The 21916-nt window shown below is 37.3% G+C and overlaps 1 protein-coding gene across 1 annotated transcript in view; it reads left to right on the top strand.

Annotated features, from left to right (window-relative positions):
- The first annotated feature begins 4971 nt into the window (after positions 1-4971).
- LOC139729579 (sodium/potassium/calcium exchanger 5-like) overlaps positions 4972-21916 on the top strand; it is a 22204-nt gene continuing 5259 nt past the window's right edge. The window contains exons 1-2 of the mRNA XM_071640502.1: positions 4972-6093; positions 20301-20573. Coding sequence (XP_071496603.1) covers positions 5892-6093; positions 20301-20573 — 475 coding nt within the window. The 5' untranslated portion in view covers positions 4972-5891. The remainder of the gene's footprint in view (positions 6094-20300; positions 20574-21916) is intronic.

Here is a 21916-nt window from a genome sequence, read left to right as displayed (position 1 = left end):
TAGTGTCTCAAACTGTCACATCATTTTGAATGCTGTGGTGCGGTATAGGGTCATTTGTCTTCCAACAACACGCTCACTCGGCCGAACAAAATAAAGCAAACACCCATGATACAAGCATATTATAAGACGACCTATTCACAAAATACCATCAACAAATACCAGGTATAAGTGTTGATATACCAGGTATAAGTGTTGTCTGCTTCATCACAGTAAACGATCTTTCATCTACAGTCATCATACCTATTAATTTTGTAAATTCAAGCCCACCTGGTATGTGTCCAGACTCTCCCAAGGATAAAGACGACGTTAAAGCTCACCTGCTCTTTTTCTTCTAATCAAGCAGCACAGCCTATATTAGACCTCAGTCGCAGTGTAAAATTAGAACCACTTGCCATCGGGAAGCAGAGTTCTGCAGTCTCCACCGACACTTAGCCGTGTGCGACGCTTCACTTCGGCCCTGGCTCTGATCTACTCGTGCTCATAGTTAGTACACATTCTCCTCCCCATTATCTCAATTATCCCACATCATTTTCATTCTGTGATGTCAGAATACCCTCTCGGCACTCCATGAGATTCATAATCCATTCAAATGTATGCATGTCTTCTTCTGGCAACCCAGGTAGCTATCTGCTCACCTGTTGAATAGATTATAATTTTTGAAAACATTTCCTTCCTTGCGGCATGCGTCATTTGTCACCAGGTTTTGGAAACATGCAACAGATTTTTATTCTCAGAATGGAGTATTGTTAGACAGTGCATTTTATAAAACGTAATTAGCTGTTAGGGGATCGTAAGGTGGGAAGGGAAAAGAAATTCTCCCAAACCATGCTAAACAATGATAATTCTTGTCCTTTTTTGTGCTTTAATTGAGAGATGTAATTGACGTCAGGTGTGCACCAGACAATTTACAAGACCTCAAATGCAATTTTACAAAATTACAAAAGAGGAAAAAACCAGTATTCTCCCATTTATAGCTTTGTTTAACAATTCATTTCAATTCAATTTGATTCATTGACTTTATTTCCATTAAACAGAATGTAATACATAACACAAAGCATACCTTCGACAAATTGTATCGCCTAACAAACGTCTTTGATCTTAATGAAATAGAATTACGCAGGGGGGGGGGGGAATCATGAACTAGAATGCATGTAATGTGGATAGAGTACTTTTGAACACGCTCCAGTTATTTCGGTACACAAAGTGAGCAGGGCTGTCTAATAACAAGCAAGCAAGTTATCATTCCTATGAACGATGTATGTCTATAGTAAAATAAAGGGATTTTATTTATAATTGTGATGCTCTGAACATGATAATGAAGTGATAATTCCATTGCCTCGCGTGTGTTCTAATCGTAAATTGTTTAGGGCTTACGAATTGTCACCTTTTCTCGCAATGAAATAAATGAATAAAATACCATGTAACTAAGTATAAAGTATACAACTGTGATTTAAAAAATGAGACCTTCTCGTCAGAGTAGTGTTGCATTGTCTTTGGATTAGCAATGACGAATGTGAATAGGGGAATTTGTAGTTGCCGAATTGTTGAGAGAATTTTATTGTTGTTGTTGTTGTTGTTGTTGTTGTTGTTGTTGTTGTTGTTGTTGCAAACCAGTGTTGCAGATTTGGAAGTCCCCATCTCGTGACAAAAAGTGCTTGTCATTGCTATATCGTGTTAAATCATGAGAAAATCTGACATTCTGTCACATCTTCATTTCATATCCGTTCGATCTTGACGAAGCTTTTGCATACTAGTCGGTATGTTACTCATTAGACTAGTCTATTCCACTTATCATAAAATCACTTCGCATTGTGTGGCATAGTCCACCGGCCATTATGGCCATGTTTACACAGTTCTACTAACGACGCAGATAGATGGCGCTGTAGCTTTTGGTTCTAGTTCGAGGGCAGTTTCCTATAATGCTCCGCATTCCTTACATTTCTTCGTCTTTAATTTGTCCGTAGTTGAAGAACTTCCTTCCAAAAGGCGCTAAATATATAAAAATAATGATGGATTTAGCGCCTTTTGGAAGCAAGCTCTTCATTTTGTTACCAAAAGTTTTATCTGTCAAAAATTTAGGGAACACAACTTTGAAATAATATCGCTTTTTATGGCGACCAGTTTCACAAGTCCTTTCTCTTCACCTCATTCATTAATATGTTATTGAAATCAAGCTTATAATTGCCGTTGCACTATTGTAACTCTTCAAAGGGTTATCATCTAGTAGGCTGTATACAGGCTCACTCTCGAGAGTGATAAAAAACTCGGGCCATTGGGTCCCTCTTTCTTTTGAATCATTTTCAACATGCCCCCCCCCCCCCCCCCCCCATCCTAAGTGCCCGTTTGGTAAATACCCTATACATAATACAGATCCTATACTCAGTCTTGTCTTCGGATTATTAAAAAGTTTGACAGTGGGCTTTGTCCTTTTATGGTAGTTCTAAAAATTATACGTGCAGTGGCGGATCGGGGGGGGGGGGGGGGGGGCGCAACCGGCGCACGTCCCCCTTTATTTTTCGTTAAAAACAAAAGAAATAAAAACTGAAATGAAAGCCGGAAGTGGCCCTAGAAATACTAGTTTCGCCCGCCCCCCCCCCCCCATTACAGAATTCCTGGATCCGCCCCTGTACGTGTAGATGAAACTGCAGAAAGAAAGGACTTGAGACAAACACAGTCACTCTCTCATTTCGTCTTTTTATTCTTACTCTTTGTATCTGCCTCCTTGAATTCTGAAAATTGCTACCAATTGTGTATTACGTCCCTATTTACGGGACTGGATACACGCATGACCGTATGTTATTGTTGAGTGTCTAGGCCTAGAATGTAAAGAGGCCTTGGCGAGGAAAATTCCTTCCCATTCAAATATTGGCTACCCTCCGTAAGATTGTGACAGAAGGCCTCTACAGCAATGCCATGACAGTCTCTTCAGGCAAGCTGAAGGATTGTGATAGGTGTTGTTCAGTCCTGGAGTCGGGCAGGGAGGTATTTTTTTTCGTCTCGCATCCCTGAGTAGGGTTAAGTGTAGCAAATTGAATGCGAATTTCCTAACAGTCCGATTGATGGTGCTGTGCATTGGATTGTGTTGAATCTATATACAATGGGGTTGTGCATCTTGTAGATAGTGATTGTGATTGTGATTGTGATTGTGATTCTGAGTGTTTATCTTTTCCTCTGAAGTCTTATAGCAGCATTTGGGAGAATCATCAATCAATCAATCTATCACTGAATTCATTATTACGTCATAATTATATGTTTAAAATCCTTGCTCAGCTTGTGCAGCCACCAGCGGTCTGAAGCACGTACCTCGTCAATGTTCTCTTCCGTTCTCCTTGTTCAGCGTGTAGCAGTAGTTCTTTCTTTCTTTCTGTCTTTCTTTCCTTCCATTCTATCTATTTAATTTGGCAAGTCATGTCATGTTGTGTTTATCATGTTTATTTCGTCCTGTGTTAAATTATTTTTGTGCTAATTATTTGCAAATAAGTATTTCACAAGGTCTTTTTTTAGTGGTTCACAATATACAAGCATGCTTTTTAGTAGACCTTATTAGTTTTGTTGGGGAAAAAGAATGAAAATACATGAATTAAAGACGCTGGACGTGTTGTGATAGGTACACTGAATATATGTGTTCATGAGCACATTTATATAGGTATGATAGCTGTTGATAATGGAACCGTTGTGGTCAGGGATCCCACACTGTGAAACAATGATCCCTCACTGTGCAACCTTTCTGCAGAAGAGGGCGTACTAGGATTTCATTTCATTTTCATTTTTATTTCAACACGGTAATAAAGAGGATGTCTTGCTCAGCTATCGGCTGTTTGCATGCTGCTTTGAGTTGTTTGTTTTATTATGTGGGGATTTGGACTAAGGATGGCTAAGGTGTTGCTTGCATTCTGGCAAATTCCAGGAACGTCATGATTCTACTTTATGTAGGTCTGGGCCTCTGGGGGCAATGACCTTGCCTAGATACTTTGTAGAAGAAACAGGGTCAAGGACTGTAGCGTTCAAGATGTATTTACGATCCCAGCTCGTCTTCAATCTGGGACTGAGACTAGTTGCACTTCTGTTCATTCGGAGTTCCATCATCCACTTGCTTGGCAATCTATTGAGTTCATCTATGTTCAATGGCTCGTAAAGATTACTAGAATCATCTGGCGAATGGATTGTCATGCACATAATGGCATCATCAGCAAACAGTCTATAATTCTAGATCCTATCTCGTCTATCAGGTTATTTATTTTGAAGAGGAAGAGGCGAGGTCTAAAAACATGTAATTGTAAGTGTACAATACTTTGAAACAGGGTACTGTTTACGATATGCTTTATATCATTAACAATCATATGTATGTTCTATATAAGTTCATATGCCTTTACGATACATTATTTAGATTATTTGAATACTATGTTAGTGGTAGGGTGTATATAGTTGTTGTAGTTTGTTTTATTTGTGTTTGTTTGATAGAGCAATATAGCGACAGAGTAACACAGAAGAGAATTGAGAGACAGTGGCAAAATGGCAAACTGAAAGCGACAGAGTGGCAGATCGAGTAATAGAGTACCAGAGTGACGAACTAAGTGATTAAGTAACATACAGACAATATCTGACAATTTGAATCGGTTTGGTATTCGTGTTCAGTCAGGAGTTTCTGGGTTATGCATCTGATATACTTGTTATTGGTGAAAATGAGATGCACAATGCACCCAAGTTGAATTTCACTCATAACCGTATACTCATTCTGCTAATTGAGAGATACATTGTACATGCCGGGATCTTACCACATACAGCGGGCGCGCTGCTATCATTCAACATTCTCGACTCACTCGCTCACGGGCCCTGAATATGTCACAAGGTCGCCGTATCGGCCGACTTCATGTTGACACGCGCGAACTTTGTATCCTCGAGATGTGAGGTCAAGTTTACGTTCGTTCGAAAGATAATGCCACTGCGAAAGTCTGATCTCGACAGCTCGACTGCTGACTGCGCCGGGTGCTGCTTGAACATGGCAAGTTTTACAGCGAGACTCGGCAAGCGGTAGAACTCCCGCTTGTGTTGCTCAGCATGACAGTATAATGTTGTAATATCGTGCTACCATTCACCGTCGGTGTTTTTTTTTTCGTCTAATAATATCGCAGTTACAAGAGCAGGCAATCGGCTGTCAAAGCAGGCGACTGTTGCGACTACTCACCCTGGCGGCGTTCGTCTATTGATAGATATTTAATGAGCTAGCTGTGTCTCTTTCACAAATTAAGGTCATCATAGATTACACTCGAGCTTGTCATGAGACAACACGTTCTGTCTAAATCTAACGCAGCGATCTATGATACAGATTCAGGTATACGTTCCCTGACGCAGCCTCCGTCGTTGCAAGGAAAAAAACTACTTGGCGCTCTAGAAGCAAGCATACTAAAAAGTAATAACAAGGCATATGCATGTTATTATACAGAAACGTTGACAAGTCACTACCTCAGTGAACTCAAGTGATGCAGATATATGATTTGATCAACTGACTAATGGTCAAGACTGCATACGCTACAGTATGTAGGCCTACACCAACAACGGATGAAATATTTCGATTCCATTGAAGCTCTATTTTGAAGGCGCCACGGATTAGGATACTGTTCTTCTTCTTTTTTTCTTTTAAGCGAATGACCAGGGTTTTTTTTGACAATGAAGGCGAGAGCTGATGGGTCAAACAGAATGACCACTTATGACCAAAAGTGTAATCAAGTTTACTGAAGCATTGCCTGCAATTTATTCGTGTGCACTATGTTACACTATAGTCCAATCGCGAAGGATATCCACACTGTAATCTAGTCCCTGCGACTCAACAATGTTTCTCTTCATTTCAACCTGAAAACCGCGCCTCAGTCTCCGCTATACCTCCCGACCTGATGGCAGCTTCCAGCAGCAGCAGCAGCAGCAGAAAACTGTATCGTTTCAGGCTGGTAAAATCCGCCATCGCCTTGGTAGTTTGTGTAGCCTCGGGCTCCGTGTACCTCTCAAGACTGTCAAGAGGACCTCGAGAGAGCGGGGCGAAGCTCCGGCAAGATCTTCACTTCCTCCCGTCAAAGTTGTCGGACGAACCAAGCCAAGGTAGGATTGTATGCCACTGTCAGATTGTAGTAAAATGTTATGAGGGAATGTTTGATACCGTTATCATACGCCTAGCAATGTCGAGGCATTACCGAAAATTAACCCTTGGCATACTACATCAATTACGTGACCATATTAGGTTTGTATGTTAAATTTGTACACGTTTGATTCATTGGCATAGAACGAGTTTAGCAAAAGGTTAAGATGCTGCTGTTTGTATAGACAATGAAACAAACGTGCAAACGGGAATTACAAACCGCTATTAAAGCTTATGTTTCTAAATGTTTATTGGTTACTGTTACAACACTTGAATTTGTTCACTGACAGTGGCTGAGTTTCTAACCGGCATGTGCTGAAGTGCTCGCTCAATCTCCCGTGGTTTTATTTAGGGAGTATTTAACTCCAGTAAAAGACTTGTTCATTAGGAAAACAAATGAATCAGAAATGCAATGACAATGGAATCAGACATGCATAGAATGCAATGCTCCTAAATCCACATGAAAAGCTGATGATTATTATGTCTCCAGTCAAGTGCATACACGCTTACTCGAGCGTGTGCTTGTTATTGTACAATTTTATCATTGAAGCAAATGCTTGTATGAATAACGCGTAGTAACCAATATAAAGAGGCCTGACTATAGGTTTCCTTATCATACAGTGTACTGATTTTATCTGTCTAGTTTCATCTGGCAGCCGCATATATTCCATGTATTCCTGTAAGGTCACTGTGAGGAATTGACAGCACATTCCATTTCAATTGATTACTTGTATCTCTCAAAGTAGACATAATAGTTTTTAACTATAGGGGACCTACAATAAATATACAATTGGGACAGTTGTAACAGGGGACCTATACACTTAATATACAACCAGGACATTATTTAAAAAGGAAAAATACATGGCGTGATAATACAATTAACAGAATGTCAATATCACGGGGTCACAAAGCAAGCTAAAGAATGAGAAACACGTTCGAATTTATGTGAAAGCGATATTATGAACTGTAAAAGTTTTAAAATAAGTGATTATTACCAGGTATACAAAAGCAAACATGCTGTTTGACAAAAAAGCATACATGACACGCTGGTTTGGATAGGAAGAAAGGGTATTTATACCAGGGGAAAAATGCATCCAAGCCACTGTAATCCCAAAGGTCTTAAGTTTCATTGATTCGACTTCGCAAGGGTGACACTTTGGGGATAAAAATATTGGTAGCATCTGGAAAACAGAAGCATGATTTCCAGTCACGTGTTAAGCCATTGAAATGTCAAAAACAAAACCGCATCCTGTGACCTATACTCATACGATGTGTGATCTAGTTTCCGAGGACTAGGCAGCTCTAGTAACCACAAGAATGCTTAATTTTGTGAAAGACGCAACTATATGGAATTAAAAAAACATAAACAACAAACAAACCAACAAGCAAGGTTAAAAGTCATGGAAATTATGTTACTGCTGTCTGCTGGTCTATAGAGTTTATCGAGCTGTAAATTATACCCTGGGGATGATTGTTCCAATACTTAGGTCCTATAAGCATTATTGCTTTTCTTATAAAGAACTACCAGTCTGCCTTATATATCTATATACATATACATTATATATATTTGTATTTATAATTATGCGTGTATGGGAGGGCTTTCGTGTTAGTGTTACAATAGTGCTGTTCAAGTTCATAAACAGTCTATACTGGTCAAATGTATCTCCATTTTTTTTGAAGGTTTTTTTTTTTTTTTTAAATTCTAATATTCCGGACATATGGCGATAATTTACCGTAGTTGTTTCTAGAGCCAAACAGTGCAAGAAAAGGACTTTGAGACGAGTTGAAATGAGGATGATGCAAAGACGCATAACGCTGATGACATTCTCAACATGGCCCTATCATGATGCACAAGGCGTATTCAACATTGTCAAGGATATCAAGATTTTCTGGAAAGTTCGAGAATATCTTCGTAAAAACACTCTTCAACTTCTTTATAATGTACTCTTATTACCTTATACACCCTACTGTTATCATATTGCATGGGTGTATTAGCAAAATCAACTCTCTCTTGTCATTACAAAAACGTGCGGTAAAACTTTTCGCTGGTTTTTAAATACTCGGCACACACCGAATGTTTGTTTCAAAATTTAAGAACTTTAGAATCTCCAATATACATCACACTGTACTTACATGGAAAAAGCGCAATATTCATGTTTAGAGATAGGCTAATAATCAGCTCCCCGTAACGTTTAAAGATAAGGACCTACGGGGTTTTTTTTTAAGCATTCATTCACATCCTATCCGTCTTGCAAAAGACTATTAGTTCAAAAATCCTAAATTTACCAGAGGTCAAAGATAAAATATGGCATCATGGGCCTGATGTATGGAACTCATTCAGTAGGAGTTCTTCTCTCCAATTTTCTAAATCATCCTACAAAAAACCTAGTCTTCTCACAACGTATCACTCTCTTGTTTTCGGTCAAATGATATTGAAAATACTCGGAAGTTCACGTTGTTTATTTTTGTGAAGACAAAATTTCAGTAAAAAATAAGGGAGAATTGTTAGAAATTATGATATCCCAGATGCCGTTATCCCAGGCAAGCGCATTGCTTATCGATAACGATCTCCTGAACCTGCATTCATTACAGGTGCACTTTACCTTTGCGAGCAGTGATTTAAAGAATGTTTGAGATATTACATTTGATGCATATGTGTAGGTCAGTTGTATCACAAAACATCCTACCATGTAAAAAAAACCCAAACAAACCGAAACATTGTTACAATTGTATTATATCTATTGTTCACATTTTGTATATTTAACAATACTTAACATTAATTATACTGATTCAAAGGTTTACATTTCGGTTGTTTCTATCCCTAACTCACATTTTAGAACTATTTTGAAGCACTAAAGCTGGGGTTTTGTTTCATCTGTAAATCGATGGTCAATTATGTCTTTAAGATACGATGGAATATATGCACGTATATCACACACACATGATATTATCTATTTCTTTCTAGGACTCTTGTTTGCCTTTTGATATGAATATCTTTGATTTTTTTATTCTCGTAATGATTTCATTTGTAAAAGTGGAGAAGTAAAACAAATTGAAATTAAAACTGGAATTAAAGATACCCAGACGTATATCATTCTGATCACTATTGCACTGGCAAACAATCTGCATGGGCCCATACCATCCTGGTCAGGACCGGAAGGCAATATACAATCTGTTACCTTTGGGAACAGTGATTTAAATTTTTTTAAAGATATGACATTTTATTTTAATTCATATGTGTAGGTCTGTTGTACAACAAAACATCCTATCACATAATTTGTTTTTTTAACAATAAAGCCTAAAATATAAGGAGATAGCTGTATTTTTCTCAATAAACCGTAACTGTGGACGGTTTAGTCTGGAAATATTATTATAACTATTGTTCACATTTTGTATGTTCAACAATACTCAACATCGATATTACCGCTTTTAATTTTTATAGTGGTTGTTTCTATCCCTAACTCATGTTTTAGAGCTATTTTAAAGCACTAATGCTGGGTTTTTGTTTCATCTGCAAATGGTAAATTATGCCTTGAAGGGGAAGGAAAAGCGGTATTTTCTTAAAATGGAATACTGTTTGAACATGCCTATATAAAACACACTCATGTTCTGTAATCTTGCTTATCGTTCTACACTACAGTGTATGATACGTCGATTGTTTCACTGACCGAAAAATTTGTGATTACGTGCAAAGATAAAGCAAACGTTGTTTGCCCCAGTGTGGAGTGTGATGACCAATGAAAGAGATATATTAGTAGATGGGCACAGACAAACGACAGATATGGACGGAAGAATGAAAGTACAATCAGGCTAGATCGATGGTCCAATGTGATAACACTTGACGTCGTGACGGAGCAAAATTGAGTTCATCACCTTCAGGAAGTGTGAGAGGACACCTAGTCGTTTTATTACATTGCCACTTACCCTGCTCCGCTTCTGTGTGACAGGACAGCTAACAATGAAAAGGAGGTCATTTGAAGTCCATGGCTGGGGCCAGTTAACTGTATCAAACCATACGTACATGCAATGTGTATCAAGTACTTCATAGCCCTACTTTTGTACTGTGAATATCATTTAAGGTTCTTGTAACAGCAATGGATTTCGTGTCATACAATGCAACACATTCTTCACGCAAAAGAGATCTTGTTGATTTCAAGTGTATTGATGTAGGCCTACACTCGTAACGTCATGCAACTGATTTGAAATTAAAGAATTGATACCGAAAGAGGGAGGGGTCTCGATTGGCAGGGAAAGGAAAAGCTTGGTTTGATCTTAATTTTTGTAGTATGCAGGGGCGGATCCAGGAATTCTGTAAATAATATTTCTGGTGCCACTTCCGGGTTTCATATCATTTTTTTCTTATTTTTTTTTTGTTTTTAACAAAAAATAAAGGGGGGGGGGGCGTGCGCCGGTTGCGACCCCCTCTGGATCCGCCATGGTATGTGTGGCAATTACACGTCCTATGTCGCAAGACAGGAGGCAGGAGCATGTGAAAGACTTTCAAGACAAGATATGTTCAATCTCTTCCTAACGCAGTTTAACATGTTTAATATGGATCGACCGGGGAAAAAAGACATCCATACAAGAATATCTGCAAATGCCCATGGTGTCTCAAACCACACAATCGTTTTTAGTTATGCTAAATGTTTCATTTTCTAAAATACATTATTATGCATGTAGGTAAATCATTTTCTAAATCAGTTAAGTCGGTTAATCAACCAATTACCGGATTAGTGAAGGAAAGGGAGAGGGATGCGTATGCCTCTAATTCGGAAAGGTGCCCAGTCCAATTTAAATACCCATAGAGGGACTTTAGTCCAGCGGATATAGAAAAAATCATGCACTTTATGGTAAAAGCACCATACTTGGTACACATGTACATGATGCCAATATAAGTCATTTCTGATATGGAAGCCACTCTGATTCTCCCTTTGGCGGCCGTGGCGGCCATTTTTCAAAATGGCCGCCATGTGATATAGCAATGATGTGTATTTTGGAAACTATAAGTCCGATTGTCGTGATTCTTGTACCAAAGTATAGGTTTTGAGGGTCAAGGATTCCAATAAAATAATTTTTGAGAGGATAAAACCATGGCAACCTACTTATTGGTGGCCATTTTGAAAAAAATATGGCCACCATGTTAGATAAAAACATATCCTTAAAACGTATGGACAGAGGGTCATGACTCTGGTACCAACTTATATGTTTTTGGGGTCAAGGACTCCCATAAATTCAACTGTAAGTGAATATGAATCGCTTCATCCTACGTTTTGGCGGCCATTTCAATGCATATGGCTGCCATACAACAGAAAATGAATATTGTATACCTTCGAACTCAAAAGATATATAATCACGATTCAAGTGTAAAAGTATAGTTTTGGGGTGAAGGTTTTCAATTTAATGATGTTTTAGCAAAGTGAATAGGTTCATCACATCCTTTGTTTTGGCGGCCATTTGATAAATATGGCCTCCCTCCAGTTATATAGCGTACGAGTGTTATGAAAGCGGGATGCCCATTGTGGATTGATTCTGGTGTAAACGTTTGTTTTAGAGTTCAACAATTACTTATTCACTCATTTTTAGTATTCTAATGTGGAACATCTGGGCATAGTTAACTTTGGAAGCATTTTGGAAAATATGCTCAACTTCCTTTATAGGATTTATGTGTGTACAGTGTATGTGAAAAACATGATCTTCACAATTTCATGTCTGAAGTACATATTTCTCACGATTATACAGTTTCTAGAAATATAGACTCTCGCTTTCTCTGGTCCCTGGACCATGGAATGAAAATCATAGTTTCCAACCAATATAGTACATCTGTTTCCTTTGGAAATATGACACTAAGTGTGAGAAAACTTCTAAAGCTTATTGGGTCACTTACATAAAATGTAAACACACTACAATTATGTATGCCTGTGATCTTCACAATTTCCTGCCTGAAGTACATATTTCTCACGACTATACAGTTTCTAGAAATATAGACTCTCGCTTTCTCTGGTCCCTGGACCATGGAATGAAAATCATAGTTTCCAACCAATATAGTACATCTGTTTCCTTTGGAAATATGACACTAAGTGTGAGAAAACTTCTAAAGCTTATTGGGTCACTTACATAAAATGTAAACATACTACAATTATGTATGCCTGTAAAATTCATGATTGACCAGGCTGTTCTGATACTTACAACTACACTGAATCTTATACATCAAACGATAAAGTAAATACAATAGGTAGTATACAATACATCTTTATAGGTTTACATCTAATTGTAATTTGCAGCGTAGTGGGTAAAGAATCAGCCTCATGAAAACAAATCAGATCTTCTGCCAAAGTTTTGTATCCTATACCAACATCATTTCTTTTAGACAAAGCTGGACATGATAGGTTTTTTGTGTCATCATCTTGACATATGAATATGATGTACTTGGTCCAATCTGTTTCTTTCCTGGGAGCTGGTTTGTCTCGGTTGAAATGAGCTTTGCTTTTGAAGCCATGTTATTCTACAAATAAACCCAATTACCAATTACTTAAAAAGATAACATTTTATGTAAATGTGCTTCACAGACGTAAAGCAAAAAAATTATGTGTACATTTTTTTCTAGAAATGTGACAAACATTTTCGTTAAATGGATTTGTGGTTGTGAATTTTACCTTTTGATGTACAGTAATTTGTAAAGAACAAGAACAAGGAAAAATCAAATCATCTGTTTCTGTGTGTAGTTCTACTCTGAATACATTACTTGTTATAGTTGATCTATATGCATTAATTTTTATCAATGATTTTAGCCTCTTGAACTGAATTTCACCCTACCCTAACCCCAAAGAAACTATACAAATATATATTTCATGCATTTGCCATTCTCATATGGAATAAGGATTAAGGTTTCATAATTCAAAAGCAACTTCTTCAGGTAAATGGACAGTGGGCGTTTCAACGCAATTTTATAACATAACAGCACCCATCCAAAATATAAACTACAAAAAAAAAATATGCTAATCTATGAATTTAAGGAAAACCTCAAAGAAATACAAATGTTGGGATTCATAATTATTGGAAGATAAAACTGCAGAATGAAATATTCAGTATATCGATCTTTCTACTTACCATCAGCACCAGTAGAAATACTGAAGACATTCTCCAAAGCGCACCTGCATCTACATAATCATGCATTAACGTTCATCACTGCTCATCAATGGATGATCAGGAACAATAATTGTTTTGGATTGTCAGAGCTCATTCGATTCCTTAATGTGATTCCTTATAATTTTGTGTAACAGTTTTGACAAGGTCATACTATGAAATAATGAAAAAGACCTGAGAACTTTAGAAATCAATAGGTCTTATTAGACTGCAATAATCATGTTTTTGTGGCTGGAAACTATGACATTACACTTATTGTGCTCTCCTGTCTATGCATCCAAAATTGGGGGGAAAGTCTTCTATTCCATTCTCACCATTTACTCTACCTAACTGATATTCAACATAATTATCTTTATAGTATTCCAGTTATGTAACAATTGTATTTATGTGATGTTCAATACCTATACTTGAATAGTGAATGTGATAGAGGTATGATCAATCAACAACAATCAATGAAAAATAAAGAACTAAACGTCGCAACAACAAAGGAGGTTCATTTACCAATAAAAGGTGAACGATTCTTGTCAATGGGACAATACATATGGCAAGTGAGGGTGTATATATATATATATATATATATATAATAATAATTATATATGGTGGCCCCTCAGAAAACGGAAAGGAATGTTTTTTTCGAAACCAAAACGAAATTGTCCAATTTGGTTGAGTTCTTTTCTTTCTAGACATGTTTTTGTTGATCATTAATTTTTTACTTTATTTTATCAAAGTTCAGCAACGGAGACTACCCAACAATTGAAGGTGAATTTTCGACAATAATCCTATTCAAGCATTCCACATTGTGATGTGCGGCCTCAATTCTTTGTTAGTCTCCCAAGGCAGTGGCTTTTGTTCGACGCTGAAATTTGTTGAATTGAGCTAAGAAATTTACGCTCAACCCGTCTTTACAAAAACATCTGTAGAATAAATACTACTCAACCAAATCGGATGATTTTGGTGTCATTCTTCTTCTAGATAAATTCTCTATAACTTTATGTCATTCATTTTTGCATAAAGTAATGCAAATGTGCAAATTATTTGCGAAAACTTGCGTTTCCATTAATTCTATGCCACACTGTATATAATGTGTGTGTGTGTGCGTGTGTGTGTGTGCGTGTGTGTGTGTGTGTGTGTGTGTATACTCTATGTAGTGTCGCAGTCATATTTATCAAAATGGACCTGAAAACGAGATGTGTTAGTTCTATTCAGATCAGCAAATGCTTGTTCAAAATCATTGACCCAATTAGTTTCAAAGACGTACAGTATAGTATTGCGGTGGCCATGTTTTAAAATGGCAGCCAAAACATATCGGATGTGATGGTTGTATACACGAAAAGATGTATCCATATAAATAATTGAACCTCAAAAACATATTTTTGTACCAGAATCATGAAGATGCATCCATTGGTTTTAAAGATATATGAATAGAATGTAGAGCGGCAGCCATGCCTTTCTTCAAAATGGCCTCTAATAAGTAGGTTACCATGGTTTTATCCTCTCACAAATTGTTTTATTGGAATCCTTGACCCTCAAAACCTATACATTGGTACAAGAATCACGACAATCGGACTTGAAGTTTCCAAAATACACATCATTGCTATATCACATGGCGGCCATTTTGAAAAATGGCCGCCACGGCCGCAACAGGCAGAATCAGAGCGGCTTCCATATCAGAAATGACTTGTATTGGCATCATGTACATGTGTACCAAGTATGGTGCTTTTACCATAATGTGCATGATTCACCCTATATGTGCTCTATATCCGCTGGACTACTTATTGCATAAACCGAGGAGGCACTAAGACCATACGCATCATTGATTAAGGGTGTAAGAGCTGCTTTAACTCTATCCCTGCAGTTTAGAAAAGATCATGCGAATTTGAAATGAAGTGTAGTCATTTTTCATAATAATCATGTTGAACTTCAACTAGAGGAATAATCCATTACCATCACTTGTACTTCATTGAAGATAATGGTTAATGTACTTCATACCTGTTATGCCCCTCTGTTTTTTAAACGGATTGTGACTAATATCCATTGGGGTCATAAGATGTTTCTTTTTCATAACGATTTTGTTGGAACCCAGCTGTATGACTTGTATGATAGACTGTTAGAGATTTTAATAAACAGACTTCATACCCCGTCCATTGTTAAAATGGTGATGTGACTTTGATACGCAGTGTAGTCATAAGATATTTCTTTTTTCATAATGACTACGTTGGACTTCTGCTATAGAGCAATTCCGTGCATGTTGTCACCTTCATAGGTCATTTAAGATTTGGTAAACAGACGTTACACCCTCTCCAGTTTTAAAACGGTGATGTGGCTTTATTACGCAGTGTGGTGATGAGATGTTTCTTTTTCATATGTTGAGGACTTCAGCTATAGAACAACTCCGTGCTATCACTTGTGGGTCGTTAAAGATTTTGGTAAACCGACTCTATACCCTCTCCGATTTTAAAACGGTTATGTGACTTTATTATGCAGTGTGGTGATGAGATGTTTCTTTTTCATATGTTGAGAACTTCAGCTATAGAACAACTCCGTGCTATCACTTGTGGATCGTTAAAAATTTTGGTAAACAGACAAGGTCCAGTGGGAGAATAGCTCTCACACCGTGGAGTCTACCCTGGGTAGCTAAAACCATATTGTTATTATTACTATTTATGTGGTACGGGGCAGAGTCAAATCGTGCTCTAGTCTAAAGGTTAAGTCAATATCCACATTATTGTGGATTCATAATTGTGTGCATCACGCACTGCTCAATATGTCTTTCTCTCTTAAACGAAAACTAATATTACTCATGCGAAAATTAATGTTTTCCATAATTGTTATTGTCTCCATCCTCCCGAAAGAGATTCCTCACAAAATTGATCAGATCTCCTGACATAAAGACTTCCAAAATTTAGTTGGCATATTTTGCAATGATAGCAAGTTGAAGTAATTGCCGTCGAGACTGGGGCCTATATGATTATATACAACCGAAATGCTAACATCGTATCATCCCCAGGAAAGCGTTGCAGATTCTTCGCTACATTTAGTCCCGATTATTCTTCAAATTGTCATGGAGATTGCTCATGTCATTTAGATACTTCTCTTTTGTTTTTGTTTTTGTTTTCGTTAGCATTGCTCACCTATATATAATTATACAAGGACAATTACGTATACATAATGTACACCCATCACAATCTCTTTCATTCAAGCATTTATTAATTCACGTTTATCAAACCATATACTCAATCAAGGATAACTTTTTGTTTTTTTAAATGACAGCAGTTACGGACTTTGTCATTACTGCACAGCGGTATTAAAGGTGTACTGTTTACCATTGGAAGCAGTGATTTTTAAAAAAAAATTATGTTCAAGTTATCACATTTGATGCATATGTGCAGGTCAATTGTATCACAAAACATCCTTCCATATAAAAACTTTCGCAATAAAGCCTAAAATATAAGGAGATATCTATTTTTCCACCATAACTGTAGATGGTTTAGTCTAGAAACACTTTTATTAAAAGTATTGTTCATATTTTTTATATTTAACAATATACTTGACATTGACTATAATGATTAATATTTTTAAATTGGTTGTTTCTATCCCTAACTCACATTTTAGAACTATTTGAAGCACTAAAGCTGGATTTTTTTCATCTGCAAATGGTAAATTATACCTTTAATGTGTTTCAAGCCGGTCATAGGACCCACACACTAACATGGGCATGTGACGGGCTGTACTTGACATCATAGAATTTTCGTTCACACGAAGCCAAGTAATCATCCTCTTTCTTGCCACGTTGTTTAAAAGAATCCTGTCTTTGTTTCTGAGATTATTTGTATTAATGCATAAAATTAATGTTTCTTGTTCTCATTTTCAGTGTTTTTTTGTTTTCCTTTTGTATAGTGTGTGTTTGTGAGTGTGAGTGAGTGTGTATGTGTGTGTGTGTGTTTGTTAAAGTTTGTTTCCTGTCTTTCCTCATTTCTTTATCAGTGTAAATATTTAGAGTCTCGATAAATTCCGAGGCTTCTGTGCAATAATGCCATAAATATTTCATCACATATCTCACCGATGGCTGCCTTGGATGCTGAAATATTTAGGACTTCTCCAAAGGCGGGTTGAGTTCTCGCGGGTGGTACGAAGGCATGTAACTCTTCATTATCCCCAAGTGCGTACAGTGCGTTCTTCACGTGTTGTGAAGTCACAATTCTGGACTGGTGTTAGGAAGATATGATATTATGATCTCGTCCGCCTACCTCCGAGTGAGAGCATGAATTAACATTTCGGATGGAGAAGAGCACTTAGCGAAAACCGTGGGATAATTACACGGGGAGAGTGTGGTGGCTGTAAAAGTTCGGGACCATTAAACCTAAGTGTGTTTTTTTTTTTTTCAAAATTGACCGAGCTCCAAAATTGGGCAAAGAGGTGGCACCATCCCTTGATTAAATGGGCTGGGTGCGCATGCTTTTAGACAAAGGCAGTTTTCTAGACGGGGACAAATCTATACGGGAGAGTAAGCTTCATATTCGTCCCATCTATACATGAAATAAGGATATGCAAGGGGCTCACAGACAATGTAATGTGTATTGTAAGACTGCAAATACAGTCATTAAGAATAAGAGCTATGATGATAAAACAATGACTATCATACTGTATAATGATAAGTATCTTAAGGCATAATCTGATACTATTATAATAGGTGTAGGAATAAACCGACAATAGTTTGACCAACCCTCCCCACTCCGTTATGCCCAAGCTGATGTTGAAAATGATAAATATAACCGGTGACACGACATTTGCTCCTGCGACAATTATTGTACCGGTCTTATTCTTATTTTCTCCGAGGATTTAGTGTTTACTTACTGTTGTGATAGGGTTTTAGGTTTCTTTTGATGCGAGGATTAGGATTAGGGTGAGGGTTGTATTGTGGGTAGGTTTTATGTTTGGCTCATATAGTGTGCAGATATTTCATGGGAGCAATTGTTGCAGGAGCAATTGTCATGGATCCACATGACTAGATACATAGATGCCCGACGAATATCTCATTTCACATTTACTTTCTACTTTACAAATGTTTCATAACATTTGTTGAGCATAGTATACACCATGTAGATCTGGAACACAGCAAGCAATACAGTATATTAATGCATGCGATATGCTATGGCATACGACAGAACAAGAAGGGCAAAGAGACTACCGTACGTGAGTAGATAGTTAGGCAACATACCAGTAATATTTACAGCTTGGATGTTACTATGATTGTAATGGGCCAGTGACCCGGGGAAAAAAAAAAAGATCATTTAAATAGCCAAAGAATGCATGGAATCCCTTTCAGAAACCAAATCGAACCCAATACCAGGTAACCTTTTGCGTGCCACTTTAGTTACCTGTCCATAGGTATATGTATGAAATTTGTACACATTGGCACAAAAAGGATTAAAGCCTGTGTGTAGTGTCATCAGTCCCTCAAAAGAGAAGAACTCGAAGAAAAACAGGGAGAAACGTGCAGAAAATGAAACAGAGAAGTATGTACACACACACTCCAGCATAGAAAAATCCACACGTCACGTGGGAATTGCAATTATATACAGTATATTCACACTCACACACACATATACACACACACACACACACACACATATATATATATATATATATATATATATATATATATATACATATGATATATATGTGAGATATGAGAAAGGGAGGAGAAATCGGTGCGTAGCTTTGACATCGTTATTCCTCTTACTGTTCCTCCTTTTTGGAAAAGCGCAAGAGCAACGAAAACGAAAAAACGAAAAAACAAAACCATATATACATATATATTATATATATATATATATATATATATATATATATATACCTTTACACACACGTGCAAACAATGCATCATTTAATTACACTTTGGTCTATGTAAGATACTCATTCTTTGGAACCACATCCATTGCCCGCACCTTTTTTTCATGTGTTGATATTAATCTCTTTAAGTTGTTTATTTTGAATAGTTCATAAGTGTCTCGATTGTGACGCCATATAGATTATTCAGAATCCATATACCTCCTTCTTGTGCGCGACGTACTAGTTCTGTTGAGGGAGCTGGGGATGTACAGACAACATTATGATAATTAGGACTAGCGAAGAGGGAACATACAGAACATTATCCCATCGGAAGGGTTTGAGATGCTGCTGAGGAAGGCTTTTAGAGGCGTACATCCTCAGCGAAATCGCACTTCAATCCCATGCTCTGACACCAAAACAAAATGCCATCATCGTCTTTCGTATCCTATGGATTGGGTCAGAGTTATATTCATATTGTACATGCGAAACTAAACCATATATATATGATATATATACACCGGCCCAATAAGGTACGCACAATATGTCTCTAGAAACTCTGTTGAGCCTGACGTAAATTTATTAGAGATTGCCCTCCGGCTATCTGAGGACTTGGAAAGGTTAAAAGCAAGTACACCATTTATGTAAAGTACGTCATAAACTATAAGCCGGTTGATATCGTCTCAGTGTTATCGTACCATGAATGCAATTCTGAGGTTTGAAACCTATACCATCCCAATGCAAGGAAATAAAAATGATCTGATGAACATTATCAGTATTTGTTTCTCCCGTTGTCCCTCTATACTTCATTTTCTCTACCATCAAGGTTTACTGCATTCTTAACGAGCTCATTATTTTTCTATGATGGCAGTTAATATTTAGGAAATTATTACCCGATGCATATCTTTCGAAGAACAATTATTTATATTTACATTTTTCTATGTAACTTCTGCATGCAAGTGCCATGTGTCAGATATTATACTATATTTTATTCCTATGGAATCAACATGACTTCATTTCTTATGATTAGCTTTAGAATTTCTTAGAGTTGGAAATACAAGGGACGCAAAGGATTTCGACAAAATATTAACCATGTTAGGTGGGGGGGGGGGGGGGAGGGAAGGGCAAACTTAGATGTTATTAGTTAGCAGTTATTTCAAACTTCTTTTGCAATTTACATCAAAATCAATATACGTAGGACTTGAATCAAGGCATCTACTAGCCATCGACGGAGTCGACGTCGATCCATCATTTTCACGCGAAGTCGACCGTGAAGACGACGATGAGGAGGAAGGAGAGAGTAATTGCACCGAGAGGGGGATCAACAAATTCCCACAAGGTGTCTTCACCAACGAGCAACGCCGGAACGGCGGGATCATCGTCAACTTTTTGGCGGCCTTTTACCTCTGCGGAGTCATCGGGTACGTGTGCACCACTTACTTCGTACCCTCCCTGGAGATTCTCTGCAAAGGTAAGCATGGATTACAGATGTATGTTGACTTGCGGTGAATCGTGGTTCCCTTAACGTTCCTTATGTTCCTTACGAAATATTTATATCTAAGTATGTGCTATAACATTATTTCATAATGATTTTTCGACGATTATTTTTTTCTTCAGATTACTTGGATGTACGGCCGCAAAAAAGTGAAGTACTTAGTATGATTAACCTAAGATAGTGGAATGCACCTTTCCCAAGACTGAGCATGTTTGCATGTGACCAATATGATTTACAAAAGACAATGAAGAGAAACAGGAAAATTATGTTCATTAAAAAGGAAGGTGCATTCTGGTATCTTTTTTTTCTAAATCATAATACACTGTAAGTACTTTGTTAGTGATTGACAGACTGATTGACAGAATCTTGTTTTGGAAGTATTTATGCGGGCATATCCAAGTAATCTAAAAAAAAGATACTTGCAATAAATCAAATGAGATATCAAGATATCCCTTTAGCAATGTAAGTGAAGATCAGGGAATTGTGAATCGGAACAAGTCAACATGCATTTGCACTGCATAATTCTTTGAACAGGAGACAGTAATCTCGAGTCTTGGACTGTAGGTGCAAACTACCTTCTGGACAAAGAGTTACCAGCACTCCTTTGAAGTCGACTACACCAAAGAGGTTATCCCTATAGGAAAGTTCAAGAGCTGAAGTTCAAACTGACTATAATAAAAAAAAATAACCAGAAGTCAGTTTGTACGGATGCACAAATATTAATGCCACTGTGCATTTTAATTTTGTGCCTTTAATGTTCGATGTTCGTAGCCGTCATTTTTCTAGGCGATCAAACATTCATTTTGAAATCTACTGTAATATCGGGAGTAGTCGAGGTTGGTTCGAGGTGATCAGAAGAAGAAATGATCCTTGGCAACTTAGTGAAAAACAAAGAGGAAATACTTAAGTGATTTTGGATTGAATTGAATATAAATGACGTGAAGTGAATGTGACACACACACACACACACACACACACACACACACACACACACACACACACACAATTACACCTGTTCAAAGTTGGTGTAAAAGGAATAAGTCGAAATAATTATACTCTTGTACATGATAAACCCGTTCATCCATGAATAAAATAACCAAAACTGCAGTAGTATTTGCAGATTAAAATTGGACACAAAGGTGGACCAAACAATCATCTAATGTTTAGGAAATGGGGATTTTTGAAAGGGTTCACATCTCAGCATGGCTTATTCCAGTTTTGTTTTTGTTTTTAATCGAAACAGTACATTATCAATTTGCGACTTTTCACTTTGAATCTGCCCCCATTCTCGGCTGTTTTGCACATTTTAGGAACACCAA

Source organism: Diadema antillarum, unplaced genomic scaffold (assembly GCF_040938485.1).
Source record: "Diadema antillarum isolate AM-2024a unplaced genomic scaffold, OU_Dant_1.0 seq00000247_RagTag, whole genome shotgun sequence".
In the NCBI taxonomy this organism is placed as follows: domain Eukaryota; kingdom Metazoa; phylum Echinodermata; class Echinoidea; order Diadematoida; family Diadematidae; genus Diadema; species Diadema antillarum.
Note: the sequence above shows the minus strand (reverse complement) of the source record. Positions and strands in the feature narration are given on the sequence as shown.